This window comes from Heterocephalus glaber, unplaced genomic scaffold, assembly GCF_053883595.1.
Source record: "Heterocephalus glaber isolate CG9 unplaced genomic scaffold, H.glaber_assembly_v1.0 deba00001472, whole genome shotgun sequence".
Taxonomy (NCBI): Eukaryota; Metazoa; Chordata; class Mammalia; order Rodentia; family Bathyergidae; genus Heterocephalus; species Heterocephalus glaber.
Genome location: NW_028258315.1, coordinates 86,342,869 through 86,359,456, shown reverse-complemented (window position 1 = coordinate 86,359,456; position 16,588 = coordinate 86,342,869). Strand labels below are relative to the sequence as shown.

At 37.7% G+C, this 16,588-nt stretch overlaps 1 protein-coding gene and 1 pseudogene across 18 annotated transcripts in view; both read right to left on the bottom strand.

The window, feature by feature from the left end:
• Window positions 1-16,588, bottom strand: part of Ankrd28 (ankyrin repeat domain 28) — a 189,438-nt gene that overhangs the window by 84,110 nt on the left and 88,740 nt on the right. For 16 of the 17 annotated variants that reach the window (XM_013065343.3, XM_087182253.1, XM_021243958.2 and 13 more), the window contains one exon: window positions 3,213-3,291. In XM_013065343.3, coding sequence (XP_012920797.2) covers window positions 3,213-3,291 — 79 coding nt within the window. Of the gene's footprint in view, window positions 1-3,212; window positions 3,292-16,588 lie in introns of those variants that run through there. The other variant, XM_087182254.1, reaches the window with a different exon arrangement.
• Window positions 3,298-12,469, bottom strand: LOC147826454 (ubiquitin-conjugating enzyme E2 L3 pseudogene; annotated as a pseudogene). The gene has a single exon (XR_015439590.1). The product of XR_015439590.1 is annotated as a ubiquitin-conjugating enzyme E2 L3 pseudogene (transcript).

Genomic DNA, 16,588 nt, shown 5'->3' with positions numbered 1-16,588 from the left:
ATATTCTAGTTTGTAGCCCAAATCAGAAATTATCTAACTATAACACTGTACAGACGCTCAACTTTCTAGCTAAGAAGGAATATAAAGTCTCCTAAGAATAGGCCCAGCTATCCCTCCAAAAAGTTCAATATCTGGGATATAGTCCTACACCTGGGGAATGACAGCTGTCTAGGGACTGGATCCAGGCTGTGGTCTTGGGCCTCTTGCCACTGAACAACAACTTTGCTCATTCCTGGGGATGGCCAAATTTGTAGGATCTGGCTACCTAATTTTGGACAAAAATAACTGACAATGCTCTCAGGCACAGAGGATACCTGACTTAAGAAAACCTTTCATTCTCTCCGTATCAGAAAAGGGAAAAACTGCTTTGGGGGTCATGATTCAAAGGCTAGGGCAAGAACCCTGCTAAGTGGCATACTTTTCAAAGAAATTAAATGGAATGGCTGCTGGATGGCCACCTTGCCTGAGAGCAATAGCAGCTATAGCTGTACTAACAGAAGAAACTACAAAATTAACTCTGGGAAAGAGACCAGAAGTCCTGACACCCCAACAGGTCAGAGCTTTTCTGGAGACAAGGTTACTTGTGGTTAGGAGGGGAATGGCTCACTAAGTATCAGGCCACGCTCTTAGATACCCCTGAGATTATTACAAAAGCTTGCACTACTAACTCTGCTTCTTTGATGCCTGCAAGCCCAGAAGTTATCCACTCTTGTGTACAAGTCATCTCTCAGACATATGCAAATAGGCAGGACATCAGTGATCTGCCCCTCCAAGATCGTAAAGAGGTGTGGTTCACTGATGGAAATAGCTTTGTCCAAGAAGGACACTGAAAGGCAGGTTATGTCAGCTCGCAACAGGTCACTGAAGAGGTTCCTTCCTTCAGGAACTTCTGCTCTGAAGGTAGAGCTAATAGCTCTTACTTAAGCATTGATACTGGGAAAAGGCAGATGGTTAAACATCCATACAGACTCCAAATATGCCTTTCTTATACTACATGGCCATGCAGTCATCCGGAAGGAAAGAGGCTTACTGATAAATAAACAATCATCTATCAAGCACAGGCAGGAAATTCAGTAACTCCTAGAGGCAGTCCATCTTCCTAAGCAGGTTACAGTCATGCAAAGTAAAGCATACCAAAGAGACAGGTCTGAAGTCTCCTTGGGAAATCAAAAGGTTGATAGGGAAGCAAAAAAGGCAGCTCTACAATCCCATAAGAACAAGATAACCCAAAAGGAAAAAAGCTACTCCTGCGGGCCTCTGGAAGACTTGAGATTCCTCTTCAAAAAGCAAACACTAGTGCTGCTACAAGAAGCATGGAAATCTGACCTGCTCCTTACATTTGGGCTAATAATGGTCAATGGTTATTAACTTTTTTCTTGTTTCCTGACAGGTTTTTCTTTTTTCAACCCAGCCAGTGAGCCACAGTACCTCACAGTAGTTGGAGAACACATGATCCCCAGTAGATAGAGTCTATAGACCAGGTGGGGAAGTGACTGACATACATACATACAATCTGGCAAGTGTAAGATCTTATTTTTTAATTCTGAGAATTATGAATAACTAAATTCATTGAAAACTAAAAGTATTTTTCAAAAACAAGTTGAAATAGTTTTTAATGGTTAATGTACCATGGTTAATTTTACACATTTTCCCAAATGCTTACTATGAAATGATATCTGCTACTATCACACTCATGAGGTACATCTACCATACTTAGAAATACCAGGAAATCAATCTTTTACAGGTAACTGAAACATTCACTTTTTAACATTCACTTCTTAAAGGGTGGGATTAAGTCAACCTTGCGCATGTGAAGATTCCCCGACCATATAATTAAATTTAAAAAGAGGGTGGACCCCTCTATGTTGAATTACATAAAATAATGTTTATGACAAAAAGAAAATGAATAGAATTCTATGTTAAACTACAACAGCAACAGTATTCAAAGTTCTAGACATTAAAGTAAATGGAAATGTACTGTTTCTAGCAGTTACTTCTCAACATACAAAAGCAAAAGACAAACATTTTTCGATAATGTTTATGATAAGCATTCTGTGACTTATCAGCTTATAGTGTATTAAAGAGAAAATGTGTTGCTTAGAAGGAAACAGGATATTTTTAAGCTCCTCAGTTCTTATCTAGTACAGTTTAGCTGAAAACTAATAAGCAATCATCTATAGATGAACAAAAGTCTTTAAGTACATCAGAATGAAGTAATTCATAAGGAACTAACAATGTTAGCTGAGTTCATGCCTAACTATATTTAATTCTATATTATGAAATTTGCCACAAAAACCGTATTTAAAAATTTTATGAGGTTATAATGCTAAAATTCTACGTGAGCTACTATTTAATGGAATCTTCACATAAAATTTCTTTCTCCCAATTCTTTGTCTAATACATCAAACAAAAAATACTGCAATTTCATTATGCATATGCAACCTGCCAACATAAGTGCAGCTGAACTCCACACATATTTCCTAACAAATATTAAAACAATCTGGATGTAACAGCATTTCTAAGCTCTGTGTGACTGCCTGTTTTAGGAATGTCGGCAGTCTGATAATAGGTGTTATTTACTAACACAGTTCTAGCATTATTTTCATAAGATATGAATAATGTAGAAGAAATTAAAAATAAAGGATAATTTCTTAAAAGCTGTGTTACAGATCCTCAAGTAAAATTACATAAAGCTATTAAAAGACAGAAAGCCTGCTGGCATTAAATTAAAAATATATTTATGGTCAGACTATTTCTTACTACTTCCACTGCTGTACTTGGTCTGAGCCACCATAACCTTCCTTTTGGAGAACAGCAATCCTCTCTCTAGTAACTCTATTCAGTAAGGCCTCTTATAAATACCTCTATATGATACTTTGCAACATTTACCTCCTTCCCAATATTCTGACCTACATTTTCATATTCCACAATACCTAACTATTTTTTAACATACAATAAAATCTATTCACATATGTTGTCTGGTTTTCCTTAGCAGAGTCTAAATTCCATAGGGCAGCAATCTTTGTTTTGTTCTTTAATGTACTCTACACCCAGAACAGGATAGGTGATCAGAATTTGCAGAGTGAATAAATGTATGATTTAGTTTATGAAAAAAAAATGACCAGGTTTTACTGTAAACAGTTAATTATGTTTGAGAAACATTATGTCAAGAATATTCATAATTTACTTTTATTACACAGAGGTTACCATACCAGATAAAATAAGCAGTTCAATGATTTCTGCATCTCCAAGATAGGCAGCCGCATGTAATGGGGTTCTCTTTTCATTGTCCTATGGTAAGAAAGAAAGATGGAACATCAGTTTTAAAATAAGGTTAATTCAGGGGCTGGGGATTTAGCTCAGTGGTTTGGCGACCTGCTGTGCAAGTGCAAGGACCTGAGTTCAATCCCCCATACCAAAAAAACCCAAATAAACAAACCTAAAATAAGGTTAATTTTAATACAATTTAAATGAAAAATCATTTAACTATCAATTGATTATTTCTACAGTTCTAGTCTGGCCGGCAAGTCCCATTAATAAAATATAGGGTATTTCCTTGCTAAGAGAAGAAAGGCTGTAAACAAATTTTGGTCTTAAAACAGGGGTTGACCTTATTTATTTGGAATATCTGAAATACTAAAGGTGCTAAGTTCCAAAGTTTTTGAGGACATAATACCACAGTCGAAAATGCTACACAAAGAAGCTTTGTTTCATGCACAAAATTATTATAAACACTGCATAAAATGACCTCCATACTTTGTGTATAAGGCAGTGATAGCAAACCTTTTAGAGCTTTCAATAACAAACAGCTAGCTGCAGCATATGTGCCACAGACTTGTTAACACTGGTATACATGAAACATAAAAATATTTACACTTGGGTCCCACCCACAATATATCTCATTATGTATATGCAAATATTCCAAAATCTGAAATCTCCAGTCTCAAGCATTTTGGGTAAGAGATACTTAACCTGTACAAAGTGCACCAAAGAATAAAAATAAAACTCTAGGTGACAAAGAAATAGATTAAAACTTTCTTGGAATAATTGCTGATATATAGGGGCAAGTTTCTTTTACATACTGCTCTTTTCATTTTGCCAACATTATTTCCCCAATTTTATACAGTTTAGAACTGTTGACTTAGTTTTATAAAACAATCTTAACAAACCAAAAGATTTGCTTATCAAAATGCTTCCATGAGGGCCCGGGATTTAGCTCAGTGGTTTCGCCGCCTGCTGTGCAAGCACAAGGACCGTGTTTGATCCCCGGTACCAAAAAAAAAAAAAAAAGATAATAATAATAATTTGGGGCCAGGCATTTAGCCCAGTGGTTCTGCCGCCTGCCTCGCAAGAGCAAGGTCCCAAGTTTGATCTCCAGTACCAAAAAAAAAAAAATGCTTCCATGAGAGCACTCACAAGGGCACAAAGAGAAAAATGTCTCTGGGTATTTGAAATTATCCTTTAAAGCAACCTTAAGGTTTTTCTTAATGTTCCTGCCAGTTTAACTTTCATATCCAAGACATGTGAATGTTAAATAAAATACATATTCTTCTAAAACTTCCTCCAGGAAAGGAAGCTACATTTCATGTACAGATTCATGGACCTCCTCCCCTAAAACAGCACTCTCCACTTGGAGAAGAAAGGTTTTAAGGTAACAGCATTCAGGAATTTTTAACTAATACATCCCATCTAAGATTACAATGGGGTATTACTAAGTTGGGTGCATTTGAAAAACTATCCACTTAGAAATATTTATTTTGTAATTTACATCCAATGTTTTGGATGAAAGCTTTTCTGTCAATTTAGTAGCTGTCTTCTATGATGTTCCTCTCCTCTTTGTCTATAGGAATAAAGTTTAGCTAGTCACTTACCTTACAGCAAGACAGTATATTTCTAGCCTGCTGTAAAATTATGTTACTTACTTATATTTAGTGTGGACCAATGGTATGAGTAGAAGTCAATGGGTATAACTTCCAGGTCATACCCTAGACCTAGGTTAGTATTTTCCCACTTCCCACAGGATGGAAGGAAGACGTGAAATTGACTGTAGATGTGGGCCGAAAGACAAGAAGACTGCCAAGCAGCAAGACTGCAAATAATCTTGAACAGAGCTGCCCCACCAGCTTGGACCCACTGACATCCAGACTATTAAAGAGACATAATCTTATTAGAGCAGACATTTTATTTGGGTTCTTTTCACCATTTTAGAATATTATTACAGCTTTTAAGATTGAAGAAGATGAAAAACTTACTTTATTTTATAATAATTTTCTAGTTTGAGAGTCTTTCAATTATTCTAAGAAAAGCTAGTTGGGCTACTGAGAATAAATTAGGAAAAAAACCCTTCCGGCAGAAGAAGGCACACATTATCCCCACCCCAAAAAAGAGGGTTAGTTATCTATAGCAGTATCTAAAAGCATTACAAGGGAGGTTGATATAGTGGGATTAATGGTAAAGTGCTTGGTAAGCCGAGTTTTTGTCTCTCTTGAACTACAGTTAATTTTTACAAAGCCGTATTTTTCATTCCAACAGAATGAAACAGTTGTTTAAAAAAGCGAACACAGAAATATCCAGCTAACATTAAAATATCAAGGCTCTGCTCCCCTTCCCCCTTCATGAATTGAACCCAGAGCCCTTACTCTGAGTTATATCCCCGACTTCTTTTTATTTTGAAACAGGGTCTCACTAAGTCACTTAGTTGTTTTTTTGTTTTGTTTTCATTTTGGTTTTTTGATACAGGGTCTTGCTTTGTAGTTCAGGCTAGCGTTGAATTTACTATGCAGCCCAGGCAGGCCTCCAACTTTTGGTAATCCTCCTGCCTCTGCCCCCAAGTGCTGGGATTACAGGCATACACCACCACACCCAGCACTAAGTTACTTAGTTGCCTTGGCTGGCCTCTAACTCTTTTTTTTGGTACCGGGGATTGAACTCGGGTCTTTGCCCTTGCGCAGCAGGCAGCGTGGCCTCTTAACTCTTGATTCTCCTGCCTCAGCCTTCCACAGTTTATGGATTACAAACGTGCACTACTGAGCTTGGTGTAGTCATCTAAAAAAAACAAAAAAGGGATTTTCTGCCTTTGATTTTCAGTGTTACTCATTAACACAGCAAACTAATTTTCAAATTTTAGATTTTCTAAATTTGAGAAATGTATCTGTTGCGCAGGACAAACCACACACTGAGTATAACAGCATATAAAGTGAGTCATTTGTGTGTACGAGATGTCAGAATTCTATGATTCATAAACATACTTCTTGCTCTCAACAAATGAAGAAAGAGCAAACTGAAGAAATAAAGAGGAAACAGTTCACTTTCACAGAAAAACATTTAGAGGTCATACTTTACTAAACACTAAAAATCAGGCAATAAAATATTTAAGATTTCCTTTTGCAAAATGTATTGAAACAAAATGATCATTCCTTTATATGAAGTAATTGCGTTTCAAGGAAAAACAGTGATTCCTATATGTATGTAGAATATATTACACACACACACACACACACACACACACATAAACACTGTGGGAAGCAAAATGCTTGAAACAATTTAGGTGCCCCCCTCCGCTTACCTAAAATTATGGAACACAAAAAGGTCTAATTCAACTGTTATTTCACATGACTAATCAGTATTCTTGGTTTCCTGAGTAAAATAAATGATTTTGCCACACTGAGTATTTTGACAAGAAGTCAACCACTAACAAACCCACACATTTCTATACACACCAGGGGTATATGTTCATCCATGATAAGATGTACTTGTTATCACAACAGTTTGTGCTAATCATATGAATGTGGCTGAGAGGATTGAAACACTAAAGCAAATAGTAAAATCTTAGGGGTCTTGCCCCAAAAGTTTATTTTATTTTGACTGATGGTACAGGGTGTTGAACCCACAACTTTGACACATGCTAGGCAAGCTCTCTAATACTAAGCTGCACCCTGGGCCTTTTTAAAAATTGTAATTTCAAGACAGGGTCTCACTAAATTGCCTAGGCTAGACTCAAATTTGAGACCCTCCCTCCTCCACCTCCCAAACAGCTGGGATTACAGGTCTGCACTACCACATCCAGCTCTAAGATTATTCCTTAAGAGTTTATTTTTCTCAAATCATTTAAAGAAATTCACAATAGAAGGTACAGATAATGAATGCATTATGGACATGCTCTAAAAGAAGGAAGAAAGGCAATTCCAAATAATGGTCAACATGATGAATGAAAATGCCTCGGCTCAATTTTTTAATATTAGTACATGTTTGTAGAGCGTAATGTTCACATTCCTTGTGGAGAGTTGGTACATGTACATTACATAATACACCTTCATTCCTTTTTCATCCCTCTTCCTTGACCCCTCATCTCCTGATCTTCTTCCCTATTTTGGGTACCTGTTTGCAGTACGTAGGTTACATTCCTTGTGTGAAGTTAGTACACGTACAGAACACATATTGACTCCTTTTAAAATCCCATTTCCCTCCTCTCTCCCTCCATTTCTCAATCGCTTTCTCATTTGACAAAGATCTATTTCTCTACTTTCTATTATCTACCTTTTACTTTGGTCTTTATTTATACTTTGGGTTTTTCTTTTTTTTTAGAATATCTGAAATTTTTAATCCTTTCTTTACAGGTTACTAGATTTTTTTTTTTTTTTTTTGGTACCGGGGATAGAACTTGGGACCTTGTGCTTGCGAGGCAGGCGGCGGAACCACTGAGCTAAATCCCCGGCCTACTAGATCATTTTTGATTAAGCAAACTGTAGAAAGTTAGTAACTGCCACAAGTGAACGCCACGTGGTGGCACGTGTCGACTTTCCACAGAGTACTGCTTTGTGGGGTGTCTGAATGCACTCCTTGGGGTCTCTGCTCACACTTGCTGGAATCATTTGTGGCAGATTTTAGTCCACAGGTTGCTTTTCCCCATATTTCTTTGTAAATTCTTCAGCATTCTTACAGAATTTTTTACAGTCCTTCGAGTATTCTTCAGCTAGGTCAGCCCGGAGCGGGTGCTCGGGCTGGGGTTTGTTCACCAGTGCTATGAGGGAATGGATTACTTGGTTGGTCTTGGTTGCTGGCTTCCAGTTCTCAGCACTAATTACTGGCAGGCAAATCTGTCCTTTTTCATCAATGTTTGGGTGATAGATCTTTGTTTTAAATTTGATCTTTGGTGGTTTGAATGGTTACTCTGCTGGAAAGTTGATTTCGATCCTAAAGGCCCCCTTATCATATGGAGGGTTGTCCTTCATCAGCCTCCTGCTGGGCGCCATCTTGGATCTGGTACTGCTCGGGTTTTTCATATAAGAGAAACTATGCAATATTTAAGCTTGTGTGTCTGATTTATTTCACTATGGCCTCAAGGTGCTTCCACTTTCCTACAAATGACAAGTTTTTCTTTATGGCATTGGCTCAATATTAAAAAAAAAAAGCACAGCTAGTGAACAGACATTGTTATACTAAAAAGAGTAGAGATCAATTTTCATGATTCCTAGCTACTGCTTATTAATGTATGAAAGGACTGCCAGTTGTACATCCATACAACAAACTAGTATGTTTCCAATTTAAAATAAGGTACAAACTTCAATGTTCCTTTAACAATGGAACAACCCCTAATGCAATGTTACGTGAAAGATCTATCTTTAGAGCCACTGTGTATAAAATGTTTTACAGATGTTTACATCTGAATATGCATTAAATGTCTCTGGAAGAATATTCAAAAAACAAATATGGGGCCAGGGATTTAGCTCAGTGGTTTCCCTGCCTGCTGCACAAGTGCAAGGACCGGAGTTCAATACCTGGTACCAAACAAACAAACAACAAATACAGTGACTGGGGGAAAAAGCTGGTCAAGTAGAGTATGAAGTATGAGAAAGAGTTATTCTATACTGTTTGGAGTTCTTATCATGTACATGTTTCAAAAAGGAGAAACAGGAATAGCAAGACCGCCGAATAGAGTTGTCTGTTGTTCATCTCCTCCCCTACTCCCAAACAGACTACAGCAAACAAGTAGTCTGATTGGAGTGACTGAGGAAATACAAGGTAGAGTAGCAGGGAAATAGTGTAACAAGCATGAAAACCCAAAACAGCACCATAGAAAGCTGAATGAAGCATCTTATCTCTGCAAAACTATCTTCTCTACCAAAATCAGCTGGGAGACAAGACCAATTTCTTATGCGGAAATGGTAAGCTGGAGACCCTAAGAGACCCCACCGCCAATGCAGAGTCCTGCAGCCCTCACAGACCCTGAACAAACTGGAGAATCGCCTGCAGTTCTTGAGGCTGTATTATCTCAGAGAAGGAGCCCATGTTGTACAATCCCACCATGGCGATAAGCTGCTATGGTTTGGTTCCATCTTGAAACTCGACCCACTGATAGGGTATGCCCCTCCCTGGGGGCTAGCAGCCACAGAGATTGTCATCATTCCAACATGTTCATTTGGGTGGCTGTGGCACCATAATCCTAGCTGCTCAGATCAAAGGTCAGCAAAAAAGCTGAGACTCTACTTCCAACCCTATGCAGTGCCCTATCCCCCAGGCAACAGGCAGGTGTGCATAGAGTGGAAGTCAAAACACAGTGGTGGCCTATAAGCTCCTGTGCCTGGTATGACAGCTCATTGCACAGTAAGCTGGGTTGCAGCACCAACATACACCACAGCCTGGCCTAAATCAGGAGGCAGCACTGCCCTCAATGAAACTGGCTACTACCACATTCACAAGAGCATCTGTATCCTAAGCTACTGATATAACTGTAAACACTGCTGACAAGAACTACAACTGAAGAACTGCCCAGAGACAACACTACCACCAAATCCAACCAGAATCAAAGCTTGTACATCATATCAAACCAGCATGCTTGCACTCACTCACAGGAAGAAAAACCTTTTACTGTAGGATTAAAAAAAAAAGAAACCCCAAAACCCCTCAGAAATGGAAAAGGTAATTGTTGGAAGAGACCTTGTATCTATCTCCTTTATTACCTTAAAACCTGGGGTGAGATCCCTAATTCAGTTCTGCATGCAGGCAGGTTAATTATTAGAAATATTTTAGAGGATCCTAAAATCCTAAAATTTAAGGTTTAATAGCCCTTAATTTACCTAAACCATCTAATCCCTCTTCAAGACTGAGGAGATCAAAGTAAAAGATTTGTGGACATTCAACTACCAACTTTTATACCTTGAATGAGCACTTTTGAAGTCAACAGTAATTGCTTCAAACTTTCAAATCATCTTGGGTTCTAGCAGAGCCTCTGCAAAACTGAGGCTGTCCCCCATAAGAAGCAGCAGCCATCTCGTAGGAACCGGACTGCCTTTTAAGCCATAAGGACTTCTCTACACCTGCAAAATCAGAACTGAGATAATGATCAACCAGAACCTAGCCCACCCCAGAAACTCCATAAAAACTGCTTCCTTTTTTGGTTTAATGGCCCAGCCTGATCTTTCTCACAGCTTTGCCCCTTCAGCTCCTCAGGCTGAGGTCCTTCCTATCTTCACTTATTTTCCAGTAAAAGCCTTTGTAAATGCGTGCTTCTGCTTCAGTTTTAATTTCCATTATCCCTGAAGCAAGGTCCTACACAGCTGGTGACAGTGGGGTGTAAAGTTTTGATCATAAGGGGCAACTGTGAGGTGCTAACAATGTTCAGTTTCTTGATAGTGGTTAAATAATTCATTAAATTCTGTATTTGTTTTATATAAGTTAATTGTGCAATTTCTTAAAGTTTAAAAAAGGTTAAAAGAAAGGAAAAGGAAAAATATATCAGACAAAACATCAATTAAAAACATGTCTAGGGTGGAGGATGTAGCTCAGTGGCACTGTGCCTGCCTGGCAAGCACAAGGTCCTGAGTTCAATCCTGCGAAAGAAAAGAAAACAAAAACAAAAACAAAAAAACCCCACATCTAGCCTGGTACTATGGTGTGGGCCTATAATCTCAGCTACCTGTGAGGCTGAACCAAGAGGACTGTGAGCTCAGGGGCAGCCTGGGCAATTTATCAAGACCCCATTCTACAAAACAAAACATACCATATCTAAACTAAGAATGAAAATGTATCAAAATATTTGTAGAAGACACAGGCTCTGAAATGGTATTTCCAGGTTTAAGAAAAATAGCTTTCTTTGAGAAGATTTATTTTCTTCAAATAATGTTCAAAATGAAAATAAAAACTCACATGAAAATTGAAAAAGCTACTCTCCACACTTGGACTTGCATCAGATGCAATTCACATCACAATCTTTCTCTCTGGATTGCTGATTTCTGTAGCACATCTCTTTGAGCCCTGTACCGTGAATAGCACTTTGGCCTAGAAAGTACATTGAGGTTCTGCTGAAAGACAGGTGCTGGAAAGTCCTCCACTTTGTCCTAAGAAGAACTTGATGTTAGAAGCCAAACACACCCTTCAGAATGGTCTGGCAGTTTGCCCTTCAGTTTTTATTGAAGCATTCTTCTAGCGCCAGCTCTCCCATGTTGCACCCATGCCCTCAACACAGCCAACCACCAACTTGATTTCACAAAGAAATTAATAAACATAAACCAGGCATGGTTCATGCCTGTAATCCCAGCACTTAGGGAGGCAGAGGCAGGAAGACTGCAAAGTTAGAGCCCAGCCCAGGCAACTTAGTACAACTTGTCTCAAAATAAAAAATTGACTGGGAATGTCACTCAGTGGGAATGTCACTCAGGGACTCAGAAAGTCCCTGGGTTCAATTCCCAGATAGAGGGACAGACAGACAAAAGCAGAAATTTTATTTTCAGAGATTTGTGCACAGTAATCTTGGAGGGGAGGGGTGACTAATTTTTTGGTAAAGAAAATGCAGAAACTTGCACAGTATGTATTTATTTTCCAAAAAAATCATAAAAGCTTGCCCTACTGCATTTTGTAACCAGCACTTTCTTTTTCTTATGTAAAGTCAAATGTGTTCTAAAATGATGTTTATTAATTTTTTGACCTGTTATATAGAACAACCTTCAAATTACTTTGGGGACTTTATATTCAAATTGCTTCTCTGTAAAAATTACCAAAGAAGGGCCGGGGATTTAGCTCAGTGGTTCCGCCGCCTGCCTCGCAAGTGCAAGGTTCTGAGTTCAATTGCCGGTACCAAACAAAAACAAAAACCACAGAAAAGAACTGGAGGATTATTTAAAATATTTGCATAGATTAATGTATTCATTCAACAGATAACTACAATAAAGACATAAAAATATATTGACTTTCCCATAATTTTACGAAAATTATATTTCTTACTAATTTAGTTTTAAGTCATCCATTCCATAGCAGATAATCTAAAATTATGTAATTCAAATAAAATATTTTCTTTGTGAATACAAGATTTGGATGGGATGGGACAAGAAGTTTTCTTTCTCAATTCTGACTGAAAGTACAAGTACTCTGCACAATTATCAATGTATCAGTTACTTAGGCTTATTTATATGTGCCACTATTTTGGCAGTATGTTCTGAAAAGTGAACTCTATATTACTGAAAACTACACATTTGGCTTACTCAGCAGTTCAATGGGTGGAAGCACCCAACATCGATCCCCTCTTCACCCCTGAGGTTTCCATTATTTTCTGTGCTGCTTTTGTGCTGTGTTCATCAATCCTGTAATCTTTACTTTCAGATCTGTAATACAATAGTGAAGACTATTTCTAGCTTGTCAGGAAAGTGATAATGCTAAGTATTTTTATTAAATGCTTTCCCTGGATCCAGCTGTGGTTCCTGAGCACTTAAGGTAAGATGGTTTCAGTGTGTTATCAAAATTTAGGTGTTGCCAAGGGGACAAGTAGAGAGGCAGGGTCTTTTAAGAGGTGATTAGGTCATGAGAATGCTTCCCTTTGGACACAAATGCCTCCCTTTCAAACAAAAGGCTTCACATAGTGTTCGGTTCCCTTGCTCTTGCACTTTCTGCCATTTAAGAGCACAGTGTTGCTCCCCATAAGAGGATGTAGCACTCACGAGACGAGTGAACCTGTAGGCACCTTGATTTTAGATCTCCCAGTCTCCTAAACTGTGACAAATAAATTTCTGTTCTTCAAAAATTTTCCAGTCTCAAAATACTTTGTTACAATTGCTCGAACAATGAAGACAAGAGGATTCAGTATAACTTGTCCCCTTAACAGAATAGTATAACTTGTTCCCCCCAGAACAGATTTATTCTGTTGTCCCTCTAAAGTCAGTGTTCTGACAGACCATCAACAGAAAGCTGCAAATGATAAATTATTTCATAAGAGAATACTTACTGCCTTTCTCCACATGAATGTCAATTCACCTTTCTTGGTTGTTTGCTTTTGTTTTTAAAATAACTCAGCCCTTCGATGTCAAGCTGATTTAGAAACCATTTTAGCTTAACTGCACTTGGGGAACTGACATTTTTGATAACATGGGGTTCACTTTTCAGATCATGCTGACAAAAGAGTGATAACACAGAAACCAGTCTAAATAGCTGATACATTCATGCCTACCTATCGAAAGAAAAATATCAAAGCAAAACAACAGAACTGCACACCCACACCCCTACCTAGCATCTTTAAAGAAAAATACAGACAAAATAGCCAAATACCTTTATATTATAAACTTGTTAAAGTTAGGGGCTATTATTTTTATTTTATTTTTTGGTACCAGATATCGAACTCGGGACCTTGTACTTACGAGGCAGGAGCCTGAACCACTGAGCTAAATCCTCAGCCCGAGGGGCTATTATTTTTCTTCATTCATTTCTAAGACTTTCAAATGGCTGTTTGCCACTGTTTAGATAAAAATTGTCACCTAAAGGTTCCTGTGTTGAAGGCGTGGTCTCTTGGAGTGGTAATGTGAGAAATGATGGGACTTTTAAGGTGTGGGCTTAGCGTGAGGTTCTTTGGTCAATGGAGCATCCCTAGGTGAGGATTATGGGGCTCCAGTTTCTCTTTGGTTGCAGACATAAACTCTTTCTCACACATGCTTCGGTCATTACCATCTGCCATGGGGTGACAATGCCAAGGGCATGTCCCTCACTAGAGTCTACTCACTGCTGTTTGGACTTTCAGCACTCAGAACTCAGCTAATAAACCTCTTTTCTTCATAAAGTTAGTCTGTCACAGGTGCTTTCTTCAAGTAACAAAAAAAACTGACTAATATACTTCTATTTACCATATACTGAGTATAAATATAAAAAACAATTCAAACAAGGTCTCTATCTCCAGGGATCAAATGTAATGAAAATAACACCATATAAGTATGAAAGAAAAGTTCAAAGTGCAATCTATCAGGCTGGTATAATACTAGTGGAGACCAGGAAAGGTATTCCAGAAGGAGATACTTAAGTCAGTTTTAAAGACATATATATATATATATATATACATATTTTTTTTTTTAGTACCGGGGATTGAACTTGGGTCCTTGTGCTTGCGCAGGAGACGGCAAAACCACTGAGCTAAATCTCCGGCCCTTTAAAGACATATTTAAGATGGTTTTCTATTGCTTCCTAACAAATTATATGAAACTTGGCAAATTATCTGCAACAGTGATTAAAAAAAAAAAGTTCACAGTTCTATAGGGCAGATGTTCAGAAACAGTGTGCCTGGCTCCTTTTCTTAAGAGTCTCCCAAAATTGAGATCAAGATGTCGATGAGCTGTGTTCTGACCTGGAAGACTAAGGAAGAATCTGCTTCCAGGCTCATTCAGGCAATATTTAGTTCTTCGTGGTTCTAAGACTAAGGCCTCCCTCTATTTTCCCACTTGGTTGTCAGCCAGGTTACCTTCCACTCTACAGACAGCCAACAGTCCTTACCACGTGGCTCCCTCCATCTTCAAAGACAAGCAATATAAAGTATCTCTCATATCAATCCCTCTCATCTCTCATTTCTCTTGTATCTGATGCTGGGTCCAAATTTGAAGTGTTCATGGGATTAGGGTAAGCCTACCTACATGAATCTTGCTTTTGTAAACCTGGCTGTGTAAAATGACATAAACTAATCACAGGGACGATATTCTATCATATTTATAGTCCCAGAGATTATATAGACCATTTAAAAATTCTGCTCTAAGTTGAAGCTAAAAGAATGAAGAAGTTGAAGATGAGACAAAGGAATTGGGGAAAATATAAGCACAACTGATATCCTGAGTAAGGCAATAGCATAGAAGGTGGAATCACAGCAACCAGTGTGAGGATCTTGGTGGCTAACGGAGGTATACCACTAGACAGACTTGCCAAAAGCATCACTCTGAGCCAAAGTAAACACTTCCTATTTCTAAGTTGATTTATCTCAGATATTTTTTACAATAATGAAAAGCTACCACAAAAATCAAATGCTGTTCAACCAACTGAAAGAAAATCTTGTTATTTGTAACATGGATGATCCTGGAGGACATGATGTTTAATGAAATAAACCAGGGATAGAAGATCCTGAATGATGTCACTTACATGTGGGATTTGTAAAAAAGGGGTCACAAGAAGCTGGGCTGGGGAGTGAAGAGATAGGAAATTATTGGTTATATGGTACAAAGTTTCAATTAGAAAGGAAGAATAAGTTTTTGAGACTTTTGAGGATGATTATGGTTAGTAAGAATAGTCAGTCTTTACCTGTATTTCAATTAGAAAGGAAGAATAAGTTTTTGAGACTTTTGAGGATGATTATGGTTAGTAAGAATACAGTCAGTCTTTAGCTGTATTTCAAAAGAGCTAAGAATGTAAATGTCAAAGGTCCTACCACAAACAGTGATGAAAGGTGACGGATATTATCAATTAATCAAGTTAATTAGTGTGAATGAATCATGTCACAATGTGTGTAATTATCAAACTATCACAGAACACCATAAATATATACAATTATTTGTCAATTAAAACATTAATTTTTTAAAGAATAAGAGGAAGTAGAGGTAATGCCCACACTTGGACAATTTTACTTACCATATGCAATATACTTGCTTGGTAAACTAATATATAGAATTTCTACTCCAAAATTACTGTTGGACTATGATAGAAAATTGGCTTATCACAAACATTAAGGTCTAAGTCTGAAAACATTCAATGGAATCTCAGCTACTTCAATCAAATTTCATAATGGTGTGAAGCTGTTTCTAATTCTTTGAGTACAGAAGACAGTCCAGAAAGAACAGAGGGGTTAGAATTCTCAGAGTAAAAGAGCAAAGAGAGTTGTACAAGAAGAGAATCCCCAAAACTGGCAATATTTACTGAGTACTCAGCTGAGTACATGTGCGGAAGAATACTTCCTGAGGCTAGTGAATGAACCATCAAAATAATTAAAACGATGATTCTCAACCTTTTTTTTTTTCCTTATTACTGCACTGCCTCTTTTACAATTTTTTTCCCCTAATTCCCACCTATGAAATTTTAATGTCATTATATTTCAAATTTACACATGCTGGTCTCTCAAAGGACCACAAATTACTAGAATATGTAAGATTTTTTTTCCAATACACACATATCTACAAATACATCCTTGCTCACTTGGGAGTGATGTAGCCTCCAATGAAATCCAAAGATACAGGGAATACAGTGTCCTATTCCAACTATGTACAGTACTCATGAAAAGCTTACTTCAGTAGTAAACAATAATTAGATTATTTTAAAATTAAATAACATTTACATTAGGATCAAAGAGTACATACTATGA